The sequence below is a fragment of the Vanellus vanellus genome (assembly GCF_965231255.1).
Source record: "Vanellus vanellus genome assembly, chromosome: 1".
Classification (NCBI taxonomy): Eukaryota; Metazoa; Chordata; class Aves; order Charadriiformes; family Charadriidae; genus Vanellus; species Vanellus vanellus.
Window position 1 is genome coordinate 28213283 of NC_138905.1, and position 18217 is coordinate 28231499.

Genomic DNA, 18217 nt, shown 5'->3' on the forward strand with positions numbered 1-18217 from the left:
AAATTCCACAGGGATCCAACCTACTAAGTCAGACATCTCTGTTCTTAGAGATGAAACTAATGTTGGCATAAAACACAGTAGGTGTAATGTTTTGATATAAAATTAGCGTCTAAGGAAGCATTATCTTACAGATGTTCAGTGCCTGTAACATCTACCAAGAAACAGAAAATGAAACCCAAAAAGGTGGAGACTAGTTCCAAAATCCAGGTCACTGTTTTCCAAAACAGTTGCTCTAGTCATTAGGTTACGATACAGATCTTTCCTCTGCCAAGAATTTAATCTTGATCAAAGATGCAAAACACACATAACAGGGTTTTACTTGCCAAGCACACATCTTTTTAAACAAATCACTTGCTGACAGTGAATGTCTTACTGAAAAACATCTTGATTTTATGCAACTGAATATGTGGCATCTGGTACTTACTGGGCGGCTCCTTCCCTGAGAAGATTGTCATTATTAAGCAGCAACCGAACATCTGAAAGGAGATATTTACAACATATAAGTACAGTTAACTCAGAAACTTGTTTCTGTCACATAACATCAACAGACTGTACAAAACAAAACACCTAAACCACACATACAGATTACTAGGTAGGAAATGTATTGCTTCATCTTTCATAATTTTGACTGAACAAAATGAGAAGAGTAGTACGGAAATGGATCCCTTCCAAGACAATCTGGTAAGCAGATATAAGCCATATTCTACAGGCTGTGTGACAGCTCTAGAAATCTGTTAAACTAGTTTTTAGATAATTTCTGAATGATAACAGCCCAGGATTCAAATGAGTTCACTTTTAAGATGTCAAATACGCAATCCCTCACACTGTGATGGTAGTGGTTACTGTATTTTGACAAGACTAATGCAGTACGTGTTGTACTTCTTTTAAGCCTTATCATTTTTGCTCTTGTTCCTTTATGACATTTAGTAGTCAGAGGACAATATATCACAATATCATTTCTTCTACCATCATACAAGAAACATATGAACACAGATTAAAGTCAATACTGCCCTCAGAATGACTTTGTATTTACTATGCAGCAAAATGTTATTTAGGTACTTCACTTACTGGCTTGTTATTTATTAGGCATTTATTTTAATAACAATTTAATGCACTGATCATTAACTAATTGATCATTAGTCTCACTATAACATTTTAAACTCTTCTAGAGATTCCCAAGGTATCATGCAAGTGAAAAAAAAAAATCCTGAATATATCTGAAGTATTTTTTCTTTCAACAAAAAAACACCCCAACAAAAACACAAAACAACAAAACACTCCAAATGAAAAAAAAAAACCCAACCCCAGAAACTCAATAAAACCCATGCCAATCCAAACAAACAGAATCACAATTTTTAGAATTGGAATTTAAAGCTTTCTCTCTCTTTTTTTAAGAAGTCAGTCTGAATCTCATTGAACACTGGTCAGGCATTTATGATCAAATGTTTTGTTATGTGCTTTCAAACATATTACACTCCGTTATTGAGCAAGGAATGGCAACTATGAACAAGCTTAACAATAAATTTTATAGCAGTACTGCTATAAGAAATGGTATTAACCTTCAGGGAGCTGGGTTAATGAGCTGCTCACCAACAGTTTATTTCACAAATGCAGTAAAAGCTAAGTTTAAATAATAATCAGCTGATCACAGTTTAACTGAAGAACAAGGCACTTCTAAAAACACTACATTCTTTAACAAATTTAAGCTCTCTCCAGCCTGACACAGACTAAAAGTTTAGCACACTAAACTTCTTTACTTAAATAACATCAGAGATATTTGTAAGCTACAGCTACAAAACATATGCCTTATTATATGACACGTATGGCCATGCATCTGGATGTAAGAGAAACAAAAATTTTTAAAGAAAAATATCTTAGGTAAAGTTCAGGCAACAATCATTGAGAAAAGCTAATTTCAAATTTCCTTTCAGTATACCAATATACCCAGTAAAATGAAGTGTGCCCAGAACTTAAGGGTTAAAAACGTTTAGAGAAGTTAATATTATTTCCACAACTGGCATTAAGCAGTAGTCCTTAGTATATTCAAGGTTAAGTATTTGAAATTATATTCCTTCTTTAAAAAAGAAAAGCAAAACACAAAAAAAATCCCCAAAGAACAAAAAACCCTTTTAATTGCAGCTAGTTTAACTTCTGTTGAAAAATCTAATTGTCATTCAAAGACTGAAAAAGAAGAAAGTACCTGTGTCTTCTAAATGAAAACTCTAGCAACTGCTAATTCATGACTGAATAAAAACAGAAAGCAAGCTCATTCTCATATCACAAACAAGTGGTACTTTCCTCCTTTTGCATTTAAACTCCAAGCTGTCTTGCGACTACAAAACTTATTATATCTAGCTACAAAACCATCTCTTACAGCAAGTGAGCTGCTAAAATATAAGCTACATGAAATTTGGGAGAGTAATCAGCAATACAGTTTTGGATATAGATGCCTTAAATGAAAGGACAGAGCAGACAGATACTCACCATTGAACACCTCATTGAATTCCCCAGGGGGAGCGTGAATTATGAATTTTGCTGCTATGCGCACCTTAAATACAAAAACAATTATGTGATTGTATATACTTGTATTCATTCCTATTTAAACCGATCATGAATTGTATAGCTTTAACACCCAGACATGGAATTGTACAACTCCCACTGTTTCATATATTTGTTCACATTATTTAAGCTCCTCTGTCTTTGTTAGAAACACAGAATATAAAGTTCCAACTCTTCAAACAGAACAGAGGAGATTACACGTGATGGAAGCAGATAGAGAAATTGAGTCCCTCATGTTTTGTTATTACTGGGGGAAAAAAAAAAAGTAACAAATAAGATCAATAATATATTCACAATGTATTTCAACTTTCAGTTCAGGGATGCCTGGGAATCAACACACATTCCAAGAGAGCCAAAAACCATGAAGAAGATGCATTCGCTCTTTAAAGGTTCTCCTCTAATTTTACTACACATCCTATGGTTCTAAACTTTCCAAAAGGCCCACAGCTAGACCATAATTGATAGATTACATAAGCTTAAAAACACTTGCATAGACACTAAAGCATGTAATTTCACGTGCATCTACCTGTAAGACCTCTTAGTACCACAGTATCAGCAGATAAAATTTAAAAAAACACCTTGAGAACTTCTGCAATGCATATCCTTGAGCAATTGCCTTCAGCCACAACTTTTTGCAAAGAAAACACAGCATAAGCCAGCACTTCCACTAAAAGTAGGTGCACCTGCCCTGGCTTTCTCCCTCCTGCTTGCCAAGCCCTTGTACAACTGCACAGTGAGCAAAATTAGAAAAGTTATTTTTCTGGTTTTTTTTTTGTTTGTTTGTTGTTTTTTTTTTTTTTACCAGTTCACTGCACAGCTGCAGACACGTGCTTGCAAAAGGAACTTAAAAATGCTTTTTTTCTTTTTTTCTTTTTTTTTTAATGTAAAGCAACCTTAAAACTTTTCAACTATTACCTTATTTGCAGAATGCCACTCAGCAGACTTGCTTTCATTTATTCTTCTTTCCCCCCTTAAACTGTTAAGGGCATCCATTATAAAAATAAATAAATGTTGGTTTCCTAACTTAACCTGACACACGTTCCTATCCTTCACACTTTAAAGTTATCTAAGTTCAGGAGACATTCAAAGCTCTCTTGCATCCATGATATGATGTCGCTATTCAAATACAGGATACTACCTGAACCATAGTTCCCATGGCTAACACCTTCAGTTATGTTTCTATGGAATAAAGAGCTGGGAGATTCAGTGTCTGCACTCTCTGGGCTTCTTGTTTGAAATCAAGGTGTTTGAGAAGCATGTACTCTGTTAATAAATAGCTAAAAATAACCAAAGAATGCTTTACATTTACACATTTATATATATTTGAAATGACAAAAGAACTGTCTGAGCATGCTAGAGCCCTTGAACTGACTTGTAAATAGCTTTTACAGTCGAGGGCAGCAATACAGCCAATGCTCGGGCCTCTGGTTCTTGAGAAGTTTCAGACAACAGTCTCCAGGAGAGCTGGTTCAAGCTTAGTGTGCTTAGTTAGGCTGGGCAGCAGCCAAATGAGCAAAATTAAGCAAAACTTGGGTGCCCAAACTGCACTCTGAATGACCATGTGCTTTAAACTGGTAATATCTGTAAGGTGAGATATTAAGTCTGTACTAAAACTGGAATAATACCTCATTTTCAGCAGTTTCGGTAATGTAAAACTGGTTTTACCTCTTTTTTTCACTATCAGTAAGTACTATTCTTATCAGTCAGATTAGCTACAGTATGAGTAATATCCATTCAGAGGTATTCAATAGTAACAGATGTTTCCTCAGGACAGACCAACCTAAACATTACTTTTAATGAACATTTTTCTAGTAAATTCAATTCCTCAATAAGCATTTTTTTCAGTGTGTTAATTCATTATAGATGCCACTTTTTATAGGACAGATAAACACAATCATGCAAATTCACAATGAACATCTTATGAAGAAGTGTAAAGCATATTCATGTTTATAGAAGAAAAAAACCCTTAATGTATCTTCAGAAGCTAAGGGTCCGTCAGCTAAGACACTCTTCATTTTGCTAACCTGCCTTTGTGAAGCCCATTTAAAATTAATCCACTTCTCTTCAGCAGTTAAACCAAATTAACTTATCTGTGGAGACGAATATCTGAAAAAGCCAGATTTCCCCAACTCATACATAGAAGACCATATAAAAGAATTAAGTCTCACTTAACACATAAGAACTGAGAAGCACTTACGGCTTCTTTATTGCCACTTAGTTTTTCCAGAAACAAACACTCTCAAGGTTTCTATTTTCCAAAACCAGACTGACACTGAAGGATAAAGCAATACACCTTCATGAGCCTCAATGAGACGAAGATCTCCCCCTTTTGGCAGTAAAAAGCCACAGGCTCAGCTATCACTTGAGGAAGCACAATTTAAACAAAGGGAAAGTCCATATAAAACGTGGTGTGTATGGGCAAATTAAAAAAAAATATTTCAAAATGCACATATAGCAAGAGCCACATTACTTGTAACACAAAGCGTCAAGCAAAAACACACCTCAACTGCAGCATAATACAGTTCAGATAGATAGTTTTTTTTGCTGAAAATGGTTTAACAAAACACTTCAATCAGATGCATTACAGTTGAAACCAATGGTGGTTATTCAACACATTGAGACTTTTAAAAATTGATTAGAACTGATCCGAACAAGTCAAAACAGAAACACCATAACATTTTAGAAGTCTAAACGACAAAACCTTTTTCATTCAAGAGAACTGTCCCTTCACACACAAGAACGTTATACACTTATCAGCAAGTAACAAAAAATTAGGCTACAATTGAGTATTCCTTTAGAAAACTCAAAAGCCAAGACTGAGAAAACACCTGAAGTTTCTCCACGTTTTACCCTAGTTACTCCCAAAACACCACCTAAAGTTTAATACAGTGTTTTATTAATGTAGTTTCCAAGATTAGATTTAGTCACTGTTTTCAGTTAAATGTCTGCAGAGTGGCCTGCAAGAAAATACAAATTTCAGAGTTCACTAATCCAGAACATCTGATCATCAACGGTTCACAAAAAAATGCACAAAACCAATCTAAATACATTTTCATGAAATGTGACTTCATGCAGGTTTGAGCATTAATTTGGACAAATCACACAGAAGCCAAGAAGAGGTTACAAAAAAAACCCCCAACCCCAAACAAACAAAAAACCCCCACCCAAACAAACCACACAAAACCAAACTTCTGAAACATGAGAAGCATTCTCCACTGCAGGTGTACTCTTTATCCGACTTTCACATACACATCAGAGTCATCAACTCTCACTTAAACTAGTCTGACATCAGTAGGGAAGAGCTAGTTAGATCTACTTTCTCAATTCAAGTGAAGCCAAATGCTACCCACCACATCAGTTACAAGCTTTTTGATTTTATAAAGTAAATTAATCATACTGAGAAGCTTAGCTTAGAAAAGGACAGCTTTGTTGTATGTGATGAGCAGGGACATTAGGCATAATAATGCCTAATTCTTCATTCTGCTAGAGATTAAAACAATTGGTCTATCAAAAAATGCCTACACTCAGTTACTACAATATTTGCAGTTTTAAGATTACACAAGCACAGAGGTAGCAATGTACAGGATGGTACAGTTATGCTTAATCTGCCTTGTTTTCATGCCTTTGCTTTTATTTCACAATCTAATTTCTCTCAAGGCATGACACCCATCAGATACATAGAGAAATCCTATTTCTCTATCTTTTCCAGATGGAGACATTCTAAAGTTTGTTTTATTTTAAAGAATTTATATGCAGTGACTTCAAATGCCCCCAAACCACTCTTCCTGTTCCTGGCACATCGGAACTGACACTGGTTGAAAAAGCCCGACCTTCTGCGCTGTATGTGCCTATATATGGTCATGAATATGTGCTCGCAGAAGTGCAGGGGCTCCTGCAACGCCACATCACTGTCAGCTCCGCTAAGATATGCTCATTCTTGATATTCAGCTAGGGTACACCTAACAATAATAGAGACATTAAAACTTTAGTAAGCTCTTTTTATTTTCCCCCTTTCCTTTTTTCTTTTATCCTTTTTAACTTAACTGAAATACTGCTGTATTTTCCAGGCACCCTGACAGCTCCTCCGTTCAATCAACAGCCACACCATGCAGGAAAAAGGTGCTGGTAAGTGAGATGCTGTGAAACCACATACTTTGCTCTTACTCTTTCCTACACATCACTTATTTCAAGCTCAGCTGTGAACTCCTTGCAGCAGGGAGACCCACCCTTCCTCTACACTCATAACAGGTTAAGGTTTACTGCTCCAGAGCAATAAAAATGAAACAGTGAAGCAGATATTAAATGTCTTTTACCTAAAACCTACATGAAAATTTGGGGAGGGGAGAGGGAGTAACAGAAGACCTCCACAATACATTTCCACTCAAAGACAACTTTGTTGCTAATCACAGGGGAAAAGAAAAGATCTTCCAGCAGTTACTTTTACAAGTGATTATAGAAAGTGTTACAGCAGGAGCAAGGCACTGTATATCATGCATTTATATTCTGGATTCCTGAGAGTACCCTTGCTTCCTTATAAAAAAATAAAGCCATTTCCCACTCACAGGAACCTATGTTTGGCAAAAAAAGTAGGTAAGATAACACACTTGAGAAAAAAAGGGTGCTCTTTGGTTCTGCTCTAGGAACAGTAAAGAGTCCAGAGAGCCCTATTCTCACAGTCACACCTTCTGCTGTAGTTGTTGGTTCAGGAAGCCTTTCTGCAGGCAGCTAAGCAAATAGCTTTGTCTTGACCCACTGAACTGTATTTACAGGTAGCTACAGGGGTTTCTTATAATTAGCCTGTAGTTACAGAAATATTAACACAGTTAAGCTGGTTCAAACTAGGTAAGTTCCAATTCTCTCAAGACCCTGTAATTCATGCTCACAATAACATGCAAGTCATTCAGAGATCCTGCTTGTACTACCTGGGGTGATACTGGACAAAAGGTTTGCCTAGCCTTATTGAGTTGAGTTTGAGTCAAACTCGCGTTTTGAGTTCAGCTGAGCTATTATTTTTCAATATGCACCTTTACTTTCTAATGAACAACAGAACTGCTCTGACATCTACCAGTCAAAATTAAATTTGCATTGACACAAGTAGCACATCAAGAAACACAGCCTAAGCTTCAACCATTTGCAAGATACAAGCCTGATGATCTGTCAATAGTGAAAACATCAACATTGTTTGCAAACCCTTCAATGCCTAAAAAAAAAAAAAAAAAAAAAGTAACTGGCTTCTCCTTTGGAAAGGTAGATACTTGGTAGCACTAGCTCCAGAGGCTCATTAAATTTTTAGGTTAGATACTTCCCAGGATGTTACACCAGCAATTACAATACATCTTTATTTTAAAAGAGCTGGGAGTGTTTCCTAATTGGCATAAACTGACCTAATACCACGTTTCTGCTGCCACCAAAGGCATTAATCTCCTTGCCTCTTACCAAATAAGCCGTGTGATCCATTTTTACAAACTCCTTTGTATCACCAGTGCCCATCTATTTATGTGAGCATCCAGGAAAGCAAATTGATCTCGCTACAGAATAGCTTTAGAAGGTGGCAAGAACATACAGACCAATTCACTTATCAAGAGAGTTTTAAATAATTATTGCTTCTTGCTGCTAACAGTTTAGTGAGGTAAACAAGCCCTTAAACAGCCAGACAAGCACTGAGAATGTATATGTGAGAAAGGGATTACCCCATGTCAGCAGCAAACTGTCTTCTCAGCACCTCGTGAAACCTCACCCATACCCATGGGTATAATTTCAAATAGCGAAGAAGCATCCCGAAACATGCAGCATCTCAGACAAACGTGGAGCAAAGGCAGTGACTCTGGTAGAGAGGGAATGAATACAAGAAGTAGTGTTGCAACTGCTTTTCTAGCAAGCTCAACTGAAAAAACACACTGTAGCATTCAATTCACTTCTGCTTCTGGGAGAGCTGAGGAAGAAAACACTGCAAAAATGTGGTTCTGTGGCACAGGAAAGGAGGGGCACATTCCATGCCTATGGCTTTGACTGAACAGACATTTCCTTCATAGCAATGCATGAAGCTGCATTGCATCTGTAGAACGTGTGTTTTCCTCAATTATTTTAAGTGCACAAATATTTAACAGTATGTAATAGTACCAGCACTGAACAGTGGTACAAAAAGTAAACCTTACACAGCATGAGGCATTCTAGCTGCATTCTTTCTACCTGAAGAACTCACTTGGATAATGAAATTTATTTTCACAAAAATAACCATTTTGAAAGGTGCTGATTGTTCCACTATAGGGCATTTCAGTAGCAGTGTATCTAAATATTAGAGAAGTCTCCACCTTAAAATAGATTTACACACCACATTGTATTAAGATGAAGCATTGCAAAAAAAACAAAACCAAAACAAGACTTCTGAAAGTCATTATATCTGGTACAAATAGCAAAGAGGAATATGAAAGCAATGTATGTTACTTGAGTAATATACAGGTCTAACTAGAAAAAAATTAGAGAAGATAAATTTCCCCCGTGTCATTTTGCAGTTACTTTTATTACGCTTCACTATTTCTAATTGGAAACCTTATGTCATACACTTGCCATATTTTAATTCAGAAACATATTAAAAGAACTGTACTGGCCTCAAATGAGTGAAACGGATCTGTTTTGTTTGTAGATGTTAAAGGATCAGGATTAACCTGAAACTTTGGCTTTAGCTACCACCATCAACTCCTAAAAGCTCTGAACTGAAAAAATTTGCTTGCAATTATAATACAGACAGTAGAATACATTATATTATATCCCCCCCCCCCCCCCCCCATCTGTATTTCTCCGAAAGCCCATGTCTTCTCAGTAGCTGGTTGGACAACAATAAGCCAAGAAAACCACATACATGCAAAAGTGATTCTAAAATTACTGGTAGTGCTACACATCTCAAATTTGTCAAACAGAACATTCTTCCTGCAGCATCTTTACTGCAAGTTTTTATCTTTAATACAGTAGTCCTTTTCCAAGCTATGTCCATGAAAGCCATAATATGAGCAACCACAGGAGAAAAAAAAAAAAAAAAGAAAAAAGAAAAAAGAAAAAAAGATTAAGAACATCAGAACATCTCAGGTTCACAATTTAGACAGAAGTTGCTTTCAGTAACTTCCAAAGGACTTTCTGAGAAAAAAAAGCAAAGAAAAAAAGGAAGAAAAAAAAAACCAACAACAAAAAAAGAAAAAGGATCAATAGGAGGTGTGTCAAAGTAGCATTAAGTTCCAGTCTCAGGAGACTATTCATTGGTGCTTTAAAATATCAGTATCTCAAACTGTATCATTCTTTGCTACTTCATATTTCATTGTAGGTTCAAGCCTCAACATACGTAATCAACCCAAGAAACAAAATATTGTTTTGGGAAGCATGCTAGAGGCTAGCACTCCCTTTGCTAAATAGAAATGTGATATGATTTGACAAAGGTCTAATGCAGTCACCAGTCTGATGTAAATTTATGAGTAAATCTTATCCATAAAACCTTTAGAAGCTGAGCAATTGCATGCTTTGCTTACAGATCAGATAGACAACATATAATAAGCATAAAACAAAAAAATCTCAGAATTTCCTTGCAAAAGTCATTCATTGAAAACTGAAAAAAGTAGTAAAATTTTACATTTAGGCAAAACCATTAACTTCTGTTTGAGAAGTAAGAGGTATAGGAATGACTAACTAAGACTTCACAAAGAAGGAAACTGATGGCATCACCTCCCACATACAGAATCAAGACATTGGGTCAGCCCAACACACGCGCTCCTCAGTTGCAGCATTGAGACCTCTTTCTCAGCAGTCTTTACAGAGTGGTATCTACTATAACCTAAAAAGCACTTGGCTCACATTTGCAAAGCATTCTTCCACCACAAAGCCTAAATTTTTCAAGTGATCCTTCCTACTACTCCAAGATCATTATTTATAATTAGATACTTCAAGGACATCAAGCCTGGATTCAACAGCAGCAGGGAGAGAAAAGGAACAATAACAGAGCTTACTCTATGAAAAATGCCTTTATTAAAAGTCATAGAATAAGGTGCCACCTTAACTGTATGCCTCTCCCTCCCAATTCTGGTATCTTAAAATTCTCTCTCAAAGTTACCCGCTAGTTTGAAAGTTTTAATGCCTTCTGTCAAGTTAAGAAAATATCTGAAATGTTTTACGTTTCAGAAGCTTTTTACTCAAGGATTAAAAAAAAGTAATTTCCATATGCTGAAAAATCTGCATTCATTTCTGCATGAGCAGTTCAGACTTCTTTACACCCCGCTTTCAGAAACTGGAAGTGAATATTATACAGTGCTGCCTGAGAAAAATACACTGATTGGCTAAATAATGTGGCTAAAATCCTTATCCTATTCCCCTTTGGCTGCCAAAATTGAAATCAATCAAAGATGGCATTTCACAGCATAACTGTAGGTTGATGACTGTGTTGGTGAGCAACAGAATCTTATCTAATCTAGCACAAATTATTGTCTCTGGTTTCATTACCAGATTTGCCAATAATTTGTTCTATTACTCTCCTCTATTTTTGGTTCAATTAATTTCTCTTATCTACTTAAAACTATGAGGTTTCCTGGGTAGCATGCTTCCGCAACAGTTCTGCGAGTACAAAGGCAGCAAGAACAGGGATTTTGATGGTCCTGACGTGCCACTGCATTATAAATACTCCACGACACGGTAAAAGTCATAATCCACAAGAAGTACCTAACTTCTTCAGACTGCTAATAACAAAAAAATATATGAACTGCAGTTTTAGAAACTGCTGATCTTATACTTAGCATAACATTTGCATTCATCTTCAAGCTTCAGGTAATTATTTTTAGCTTGTCAAAAGTGCAGACAATTTTGTTTTGCATAATAACTTTATATGGAGGTGCAGTGAAAAGACAATCAGCATTGGACACAAATTGCAACAATTAAATATTAGGAAAAGTTTCTGACCATGGGTGTAGTCAAACATTGCAACACATCACCCAGAGAGCTTGTGCAGTCTCCATCCTTGGAGATACACAAAACTCAAAGTGCAAGTCACTAAGCAACCTGATCTAAGTTGGCCCGCTTTGATCAAGCAGCATTTGAGTTACTTCGAGAAGTTTCTTCCAGCCTGTATGACTTTACAAATAAAGTTATTATTTGCAGTTATACATTGTCACGGTAGGAGATACATACAGTATATGAACATTTTTTCAGACAATGTGGAACACTCCTGTTATTTCTCAAAATTATTAAAATTTATGTTCTGTTCTTCAATCTCAACGGTAGTGATGCATGATTTTAAAAAATAATTCCTAACTCAAGACAACACAAAATGCTATCTCGGGATGTACACAAAAATCTTGATCTTGGAAGTACTGCTATATTCAGAACATGTCAGTCTGAGAAGCACTCCCAACTTCCTCATTCTTATTAAAGACTCTCCTCAAAAAGTTATCAAAGTGTAACCACTGAGTTTAACCTCATCATTGTAAAAGAAATTCCTTCCACACATGTTCCTGTGGAAAAATGTTAACTTTCACAGCTTTGATAATGTAGTAAAATAAACAGAATATATGCTTGAACAGTAACTGAGTTATTTCACATTTAAGTATTAAAGGTTTTTCAACCTTTCATCAGAACGTGCTACAGCATTTCCATTTCTATTCAGAATTTAAATCTAAACAAGAACCTGAGAGCTCACAAAGTCCTCCTGCTAGACATATTAGCAAAGCTGCACTTTAAATATAAAACAAAGCATACACTGATGAACTACAACGAAAGAACATTACCTTATAGATTACAGTGAAATTATACCCAGAAAAGGCTTTTCAAATCCTGCTTCTACTCCAGCACATTCTGCTTCTAATCTTTTATGGTCTCCAAGTCTCATTCAGGGCAGTTCTAAAAATCAGAATTTAAGATCCTTCCAAAATAAATGATTTAGAGCGCACGTATTGCTTTAATACATGTAAAGATTTTTAAAAAGTAATTTTAATTGTCAGAAAATTCTGCTAATGCTTCCAAAGCAGTTTCAGGAAAAAGATTTATATTTGTGTTAAGGAAATGCCTGAACCTCCCACATTGGTGGGCTTGTATGTGCAAGTTCAAGCTTCTGTGAACGTATTATTATGTTTTAAAGACAGAGTTACATAGATGAGAGAACGCATTTTACGGGCATAGACTTTTCTTCTCAAAGCACTGACTTAAGAAACACGTTTTCCTTAAAAAGTCTGACAAAACTACACTGCAGAGTTTTGTTGCTGTAAGACATCCACCTTTATTACTTCGATTTGTAGGTTTTGACACCCAATTTATGAAGTTAAAGTTACACAATGCACCAGGAAATACCTGGAAGCAATGCTGGTTCATTTTCACAAGTGAGACTACTTCCTCATCAGAAGAGAAGTTTTGCTCTAATTACAGCAAGCTGACCTACTGTTAAGCCCCACCTTCCTGAACAAGTGGAACTACTGAGACATAACCTTACTGAAAGAGGTGTGGTTCCTTTTTTTAAAGTGATGTTTGACAATTCCCAGATTTACATGCTTAGCATTTTAAGGAATGCAAGAGCTAATTTTGCATTAAAAAAAAAAAATCGATGTGTTATCCTCTCCTACAAGGATTCTCCCCTTTCCTCCCTAAAGGCATCCCCTTTTTCTCAGGCTTTATCTTGGTATCAACACAACTATTTAGCTCCTGTGCTTTGTAGAGAACAGGATTCACATTAAAAAAAAAAAAAAAAAAAAAAAAGTACAGTAAACACATCCCTTCGAGTCATCAAAATGGACTGCAAAACACTGGTTTTATGATTTAAATAGTTTTAGCCTTGTTTTGCATTTGTGCTGTTGTTTGTTAATGAATATTTACATTAGTAAGCACAACTTTTACAGTAAAACCAGTACCTCCCATTAATCATCGCCTATATTCATATAGATAAATTGTAGCTTTTATATTCACACTAATATGCTCATTAAAAACATTTTTAGATATGCTTATTAGTTTGACATAGCCACACGTAGGAAAACAATTTCTACAGAAACTGGAATAAAATTAAACTGCAAAAAACAGTTACTAGACTTTAACAAAACTACTTTGAATGTGACTACTTCGAATGTGCTGGATAAATAAATAGGTTTTGCATTCAAAACTTGTCAAGTGAGGATGCATTACCCACAGGAAGGGCACAGACGTGATGACTTCCCATTGCTATCCCCTTTAAGAGTTCATAGCTTCAAGATTTACACCTCTCACACCTCATTTTTATTTATAGACTGAAGCAAACAAACTTATGTTACTCCACCTATCTAAAAGCTTCTGAAATTTCAATGACCTACGTGAATAAAGCAACTACAAAAAATCATCTCTCACAAAAGCTGGTTTTAGCACTGGAAAATCCCTGGTACTAGATGCTGAAGCCACTAACTTTCACCGGCAATGGCCCAACTTCAGATCTTTGAATGTACACAACTCTTACACACTGTATTTACTACAAATCGTTATCAGATTTTTTAATTTTTATATATTTTTTTTCAAATTTATCTTCACTTACTATCACCACTGAAAGATAAGCAAGGCTTCAAAAAAATCTCATGCTAAAATGTGAATCTACGGAACAAGACTGAGTTCAAAACCACTTACGCAATCTTGCATATCGAAATCAAGCTCTTTCTGGCAGCTGGCTCTTCTCCTTCCTTGGTTTCAGAGCTTTCTTACCTGAACTGTAAATCTCTGTTTTGCCACTTATTCCAATTCATGCCCTTCCTGTATTCTCAATTACACTAAAATCTGCAAGTTTTTAATCTGAATTATGTTAGAGCTAAATACAGTCATCTTAAACTGACTACCAGATAGCAACAGGAAAGTATAGATGCTACAAATGGAGCTGCTTACTGCCTTTGCAACACTTAAGTTTACTGACTATACACAAAGACATGAATCAAAGACCTTTCAGAACTTGCATCACTACACCGCCCGATCTTCTATTTACTTATGCTTTTACAGCATTATTAGGAGTCTGGTAAAAGAAGTTTTGTTATTTTATTCACCTTCTTCCCTCCTTGAATTCCAGTGGTTTTGATCAGTGTTATAATTATGTCTCTATTGAAATTACCTACAAAACTATACTACCACCACCATCATCTGCATCAGCCTTCAATACTATCAGTTCCATATCATCAGAAAAAAGCATATAAAACAGCAATGTGATTTTTTTTCTGCTGTAAAAATGAATATTTGTCTATCTGCCTCTACTTGTACATTTATTTATAGTCCCAACTGGATGGGTGAGAAGGGCGTGCTTTTCAAATGCTATCCAGCTCAGTAAAACTGAATATTTGAGGTAAGACTGTAATTCTGATACATTTAAGTTGTGCCATCACTTTACAATAAAAATGTTAAAGCATCACAAGATCTACATGGATACTTGCTTGCTTTTCCAAGAGTTTGCAGTGTTACCCATCTTTGCTTTACTAGCCAATGAAATATACTGCCAGGCTTGGAAAATTCCACTCATATAGGACAATCAGTTTTGTATGGGGCTGAAGTGGATAAAGGAATCAATTTAAATTTACGATGGAAGAGTGCTGACTCTGTTCACTTATACCGAAGCAGGAAGAGTCTCTAGAAGGTGTGCACCCATTTTGGGAGAAAAGAAAAATGGGAATTAATGGACAGAAGAAAGTTCAGAACTCAACTCCATCAGTCACAAAAGCACAGGCAGCGCTTCTCAGATCATACAGAGGCAAGAAAAAACTGTCATTGTATCTTTTATTATTCAACAGGACAAGAGGCAATGGGCACAAAATGAAACACAGGAGGTGTTGTCTGAGCATAAGGGAACGCTTTTTTACTGCAAGGGTGACCAAGCATTGGCACATGTTGCCCAGGGAGGCTGTTGGAAAACTCCATCCTTGGAGTTTTCCAACAGCCATCTGCACACAGTCCTGGGCAGCCTGCTCTAGCTCACCCTGCTTGAGCAGGGGTTTGGACAAGATGACCTCCAGAGGTCCCTTCCAACCTCAACCATTCAGTGATGCCAAGATAGCTTGTAACCTAAGTATTTTCAAGCATACCCTCTAGGAATAATGCTACTCGTATTTTCTATAAAGGGCTAAAAAAATCATGTGTTACCACACATAGTTCTTGATTACATTACTTCTTTTACCAAAAGAGAGGTGGTATTTGAATGCAAGTTAAGTAGAGGAGGGCACAGTCTTAAAACCTCTTGGGAAAAAGATAGTGAGATCCTGGCGCTAAGCATCTCTTGGCATATCAGTGCATCTCTAGTTCTGAAACGTGGCCCTGTTAACCTCAAACACGCAGAAATTCTGCCTCATTGTAATTGCTTAGACACTTCAGACATCCTTTTTCTAACTTCAAAGAAGTTAGAAACATCATTTATTGAGGTCTCCCACATTTAAGTCATCTCACAGCTTTGACAGCCATGAAAACCTATGTTTTTAAAGTTGAAAATGAATAATACTGTGCATTACATAAAGACACGAGCAGCGCACCAGCACCATGTACACAAGACACCACACCCTAGCTCTGAAACAGGCAGCTGCCATGAAGCTGGATCTGACAGAGGAAAACAAGAGCACTGGTAACTAAGGTCTTACAAGACATCCCGCTCATTGTGAGATTTTTCCGGAAAAATCTGTCATAAATCTAAGAAGTTTCCAATTGCCATGAAAAGAGATTACACCTCCATGTCGTTAACACAGACCCTCTGCTCCTTGACCTTACGCTTTCCCAATTACTGTCTCCTCATAGGAAGTAAAACAGTCTTCCTCATCCCCACCCCCTCCTCTCCCAAATCTCCCGTATCCCCTTCTCCTCCCGGAGCCTGCGGGGGTGAAAGGGGAGGCAATGGCCTTAGGCCGGCCCTGCTCTGGGGCCGGGCCGGCGGCGCAGAGCCCCTCCGCGGGGAGGGCAGAGCCCGGTGCTCCGGCGCAACCGGCCGGCACGGCCAAGGCGCCTCGGAAACGGGAAGTGGCGGTGGGGGAAGGGGAGGGGAGAGTCCCTCCGCGTCTTTTCTGCCTCTCCCTGCCGTCCCCCGCTCACCGCTTCCCCCCACCCCCTCCGCCCGCCGCACACCGGGCGGGGGCGGCGGCAGGCAGCGGCCGTGCCCGCCGCCCCGGCGGCAGCGGGGAGCCGGCAGAGCGGCCGCCGCCGACACCGAGCCCCGCCCCTCTCCCCCCCGGGCCCGCACCCTACAAGGAGCGGCGGGAGATGCGCCCTGGCCGGCGCGGCGGCCGGGCCAGCCCTCCCCGCGGCCTCCCCGCCGACCCTCCTCCCGCCTCCCTTTGACTGACAGGCCCGGCCGCGGGGCAACGGTAAAAATACGAACCGCAGGGCGAGAGCCGAGCTCGCCCCCGCAGCCTCCCGGCTCAGACCGCCGGGGAAGAAACAGCGGCCCAGGCTCAGCGCAGTACCCCCACCCACCCCTACCTTCTCCTCGTCGGACAGCTGCTCCTCCAGGTCCGCCATCTTCCCGTCTGGCTCCGGCCACCGCCCCCGTCTCCTCCCTCCCAGGCAGGAAGGGCGGGGCCCCCCCGCTCGTCGCGCGGCTCGCCAGGAGGGGGCGGCGGTGTCTCTGCGCATGCGCGGAGCGCGGCGGAGGGGGGGCAGGGGTCCTGCTGTGGGGCGGGGGAAGGGAGCGGGGGGCGGGCAAGGAATTTGGGCAGCCAGAACTAAAAATTGCCAGTTTTTAGACGTCCCCACCCGCCGGCAGCGTGTTCAGTGCGGGTGCTGGGGCTGGGGGGCGGCGGAGCTTGGGGGGCGGGCGAGTGCCGGTGGGGTTGTGTGCGGTGCGCTGGAAGGGAAAGCTGGGTGTGATGGCGGCAAGAGAGACTGAGGTAACAGGTTGTGTGGAATGGTTTGTACTGTGGAAGGTTGGACGTGGGAAAGGCATGTGGACAACGGGAGGAAACAGGAAAATAAATAGATTATTTTTTTTTTTTTTTACCACAAGAGTAAGAATGTGAAGAGGATCTTCCTGCAGCGTGGCATGGTGGGCACGCAGACCGGCGTGTGAGATGACAGCTCACAAGGGTTGCCTGGAAGAAGACCTAATACCAGTTTTGAGGGAAACTGTAATCCGTGCAGCTCAAACTGTGTGGGTTTGAGGCTGGTGGAATTCCATTTCCTCTTCCAACGGTGCCCCAGGGGCGGAGGGGTGCCCCTGGAGCAGTGAGGGGACAAGGCCGCAGGTGCTGGCACTTCCCAGGAATGCCTCGCTGCCAGCCAGCCGTGGGGCAGGGGATGGTCATCCTCCTCCGTGGCTGCGTTCTGACGAGGATTGCTGCCACTTAAAGGGTAGTAAGGCACTGGAACAGGTTGCCCAGAGAAGTTGTTGAGGCCCCATCCCTGGAGGTGTTTAAGGCCAGGCTGGATGGGGCTTTGAGCAACCTGGTCTAGTGAGAGGTGTCTCTGCCCATGACAGGGGGGTTGGAACTCCATGGTCTTCAAGGTCACTTCCAACATAAACCAACCATTCTATGATTCTGTGACTGTTCTTCAAGGGTCAGGTATACAGTGGGAGGTTTTGTTTTCTTCAGGAGCAGGCTGGGAAAATGGATGAGCAGGAGAAGCTGCTTTGATAATGATATGTTCTGGCAACAGTGAGGTAGATGCTGACTCCATTCTGCAGGAGGTGAAAAGCTGCAGAGGCCCAAAAGGGAAACCAAAA

The 18217-nt window shown here is 39.3% G+C and overlaps 1 protein-coding gene across 2 annotated transcripts in view; it reads right to left on the reverse strand.

The window, feature by feature from the left end:
• Positions 1-17103, reverse strand: part of CAPZA2 (capping actin protein of muscle Z-line subunit alpha 2) — a gene marked incomplete at its 5' end in the record, with an annotated part of 31768 nt that extends 14665 nt beyond the window's left edge. The window contains 3 exons of one of the 2 annotated variants that reach the window (XM_082493283.1): positions 425-476; positions 2485-2548; positions 16978-17103. In XM_082493283.1, coding sequence (XP_082349409.1) covers positions 425-476; positions 2485-2548; positions 16978-17016 — 155 coding nt within the window. Of the gene's footprint in view, positions 1-424; positions 477-2484; positions 2594-16977 lie in introns of those variants that run through there. The other variant, XM_082493282.1, reaches the window with a different exon arrangement.
• Positions 17104-18217: the final 1114 nt, after the last annotated feature.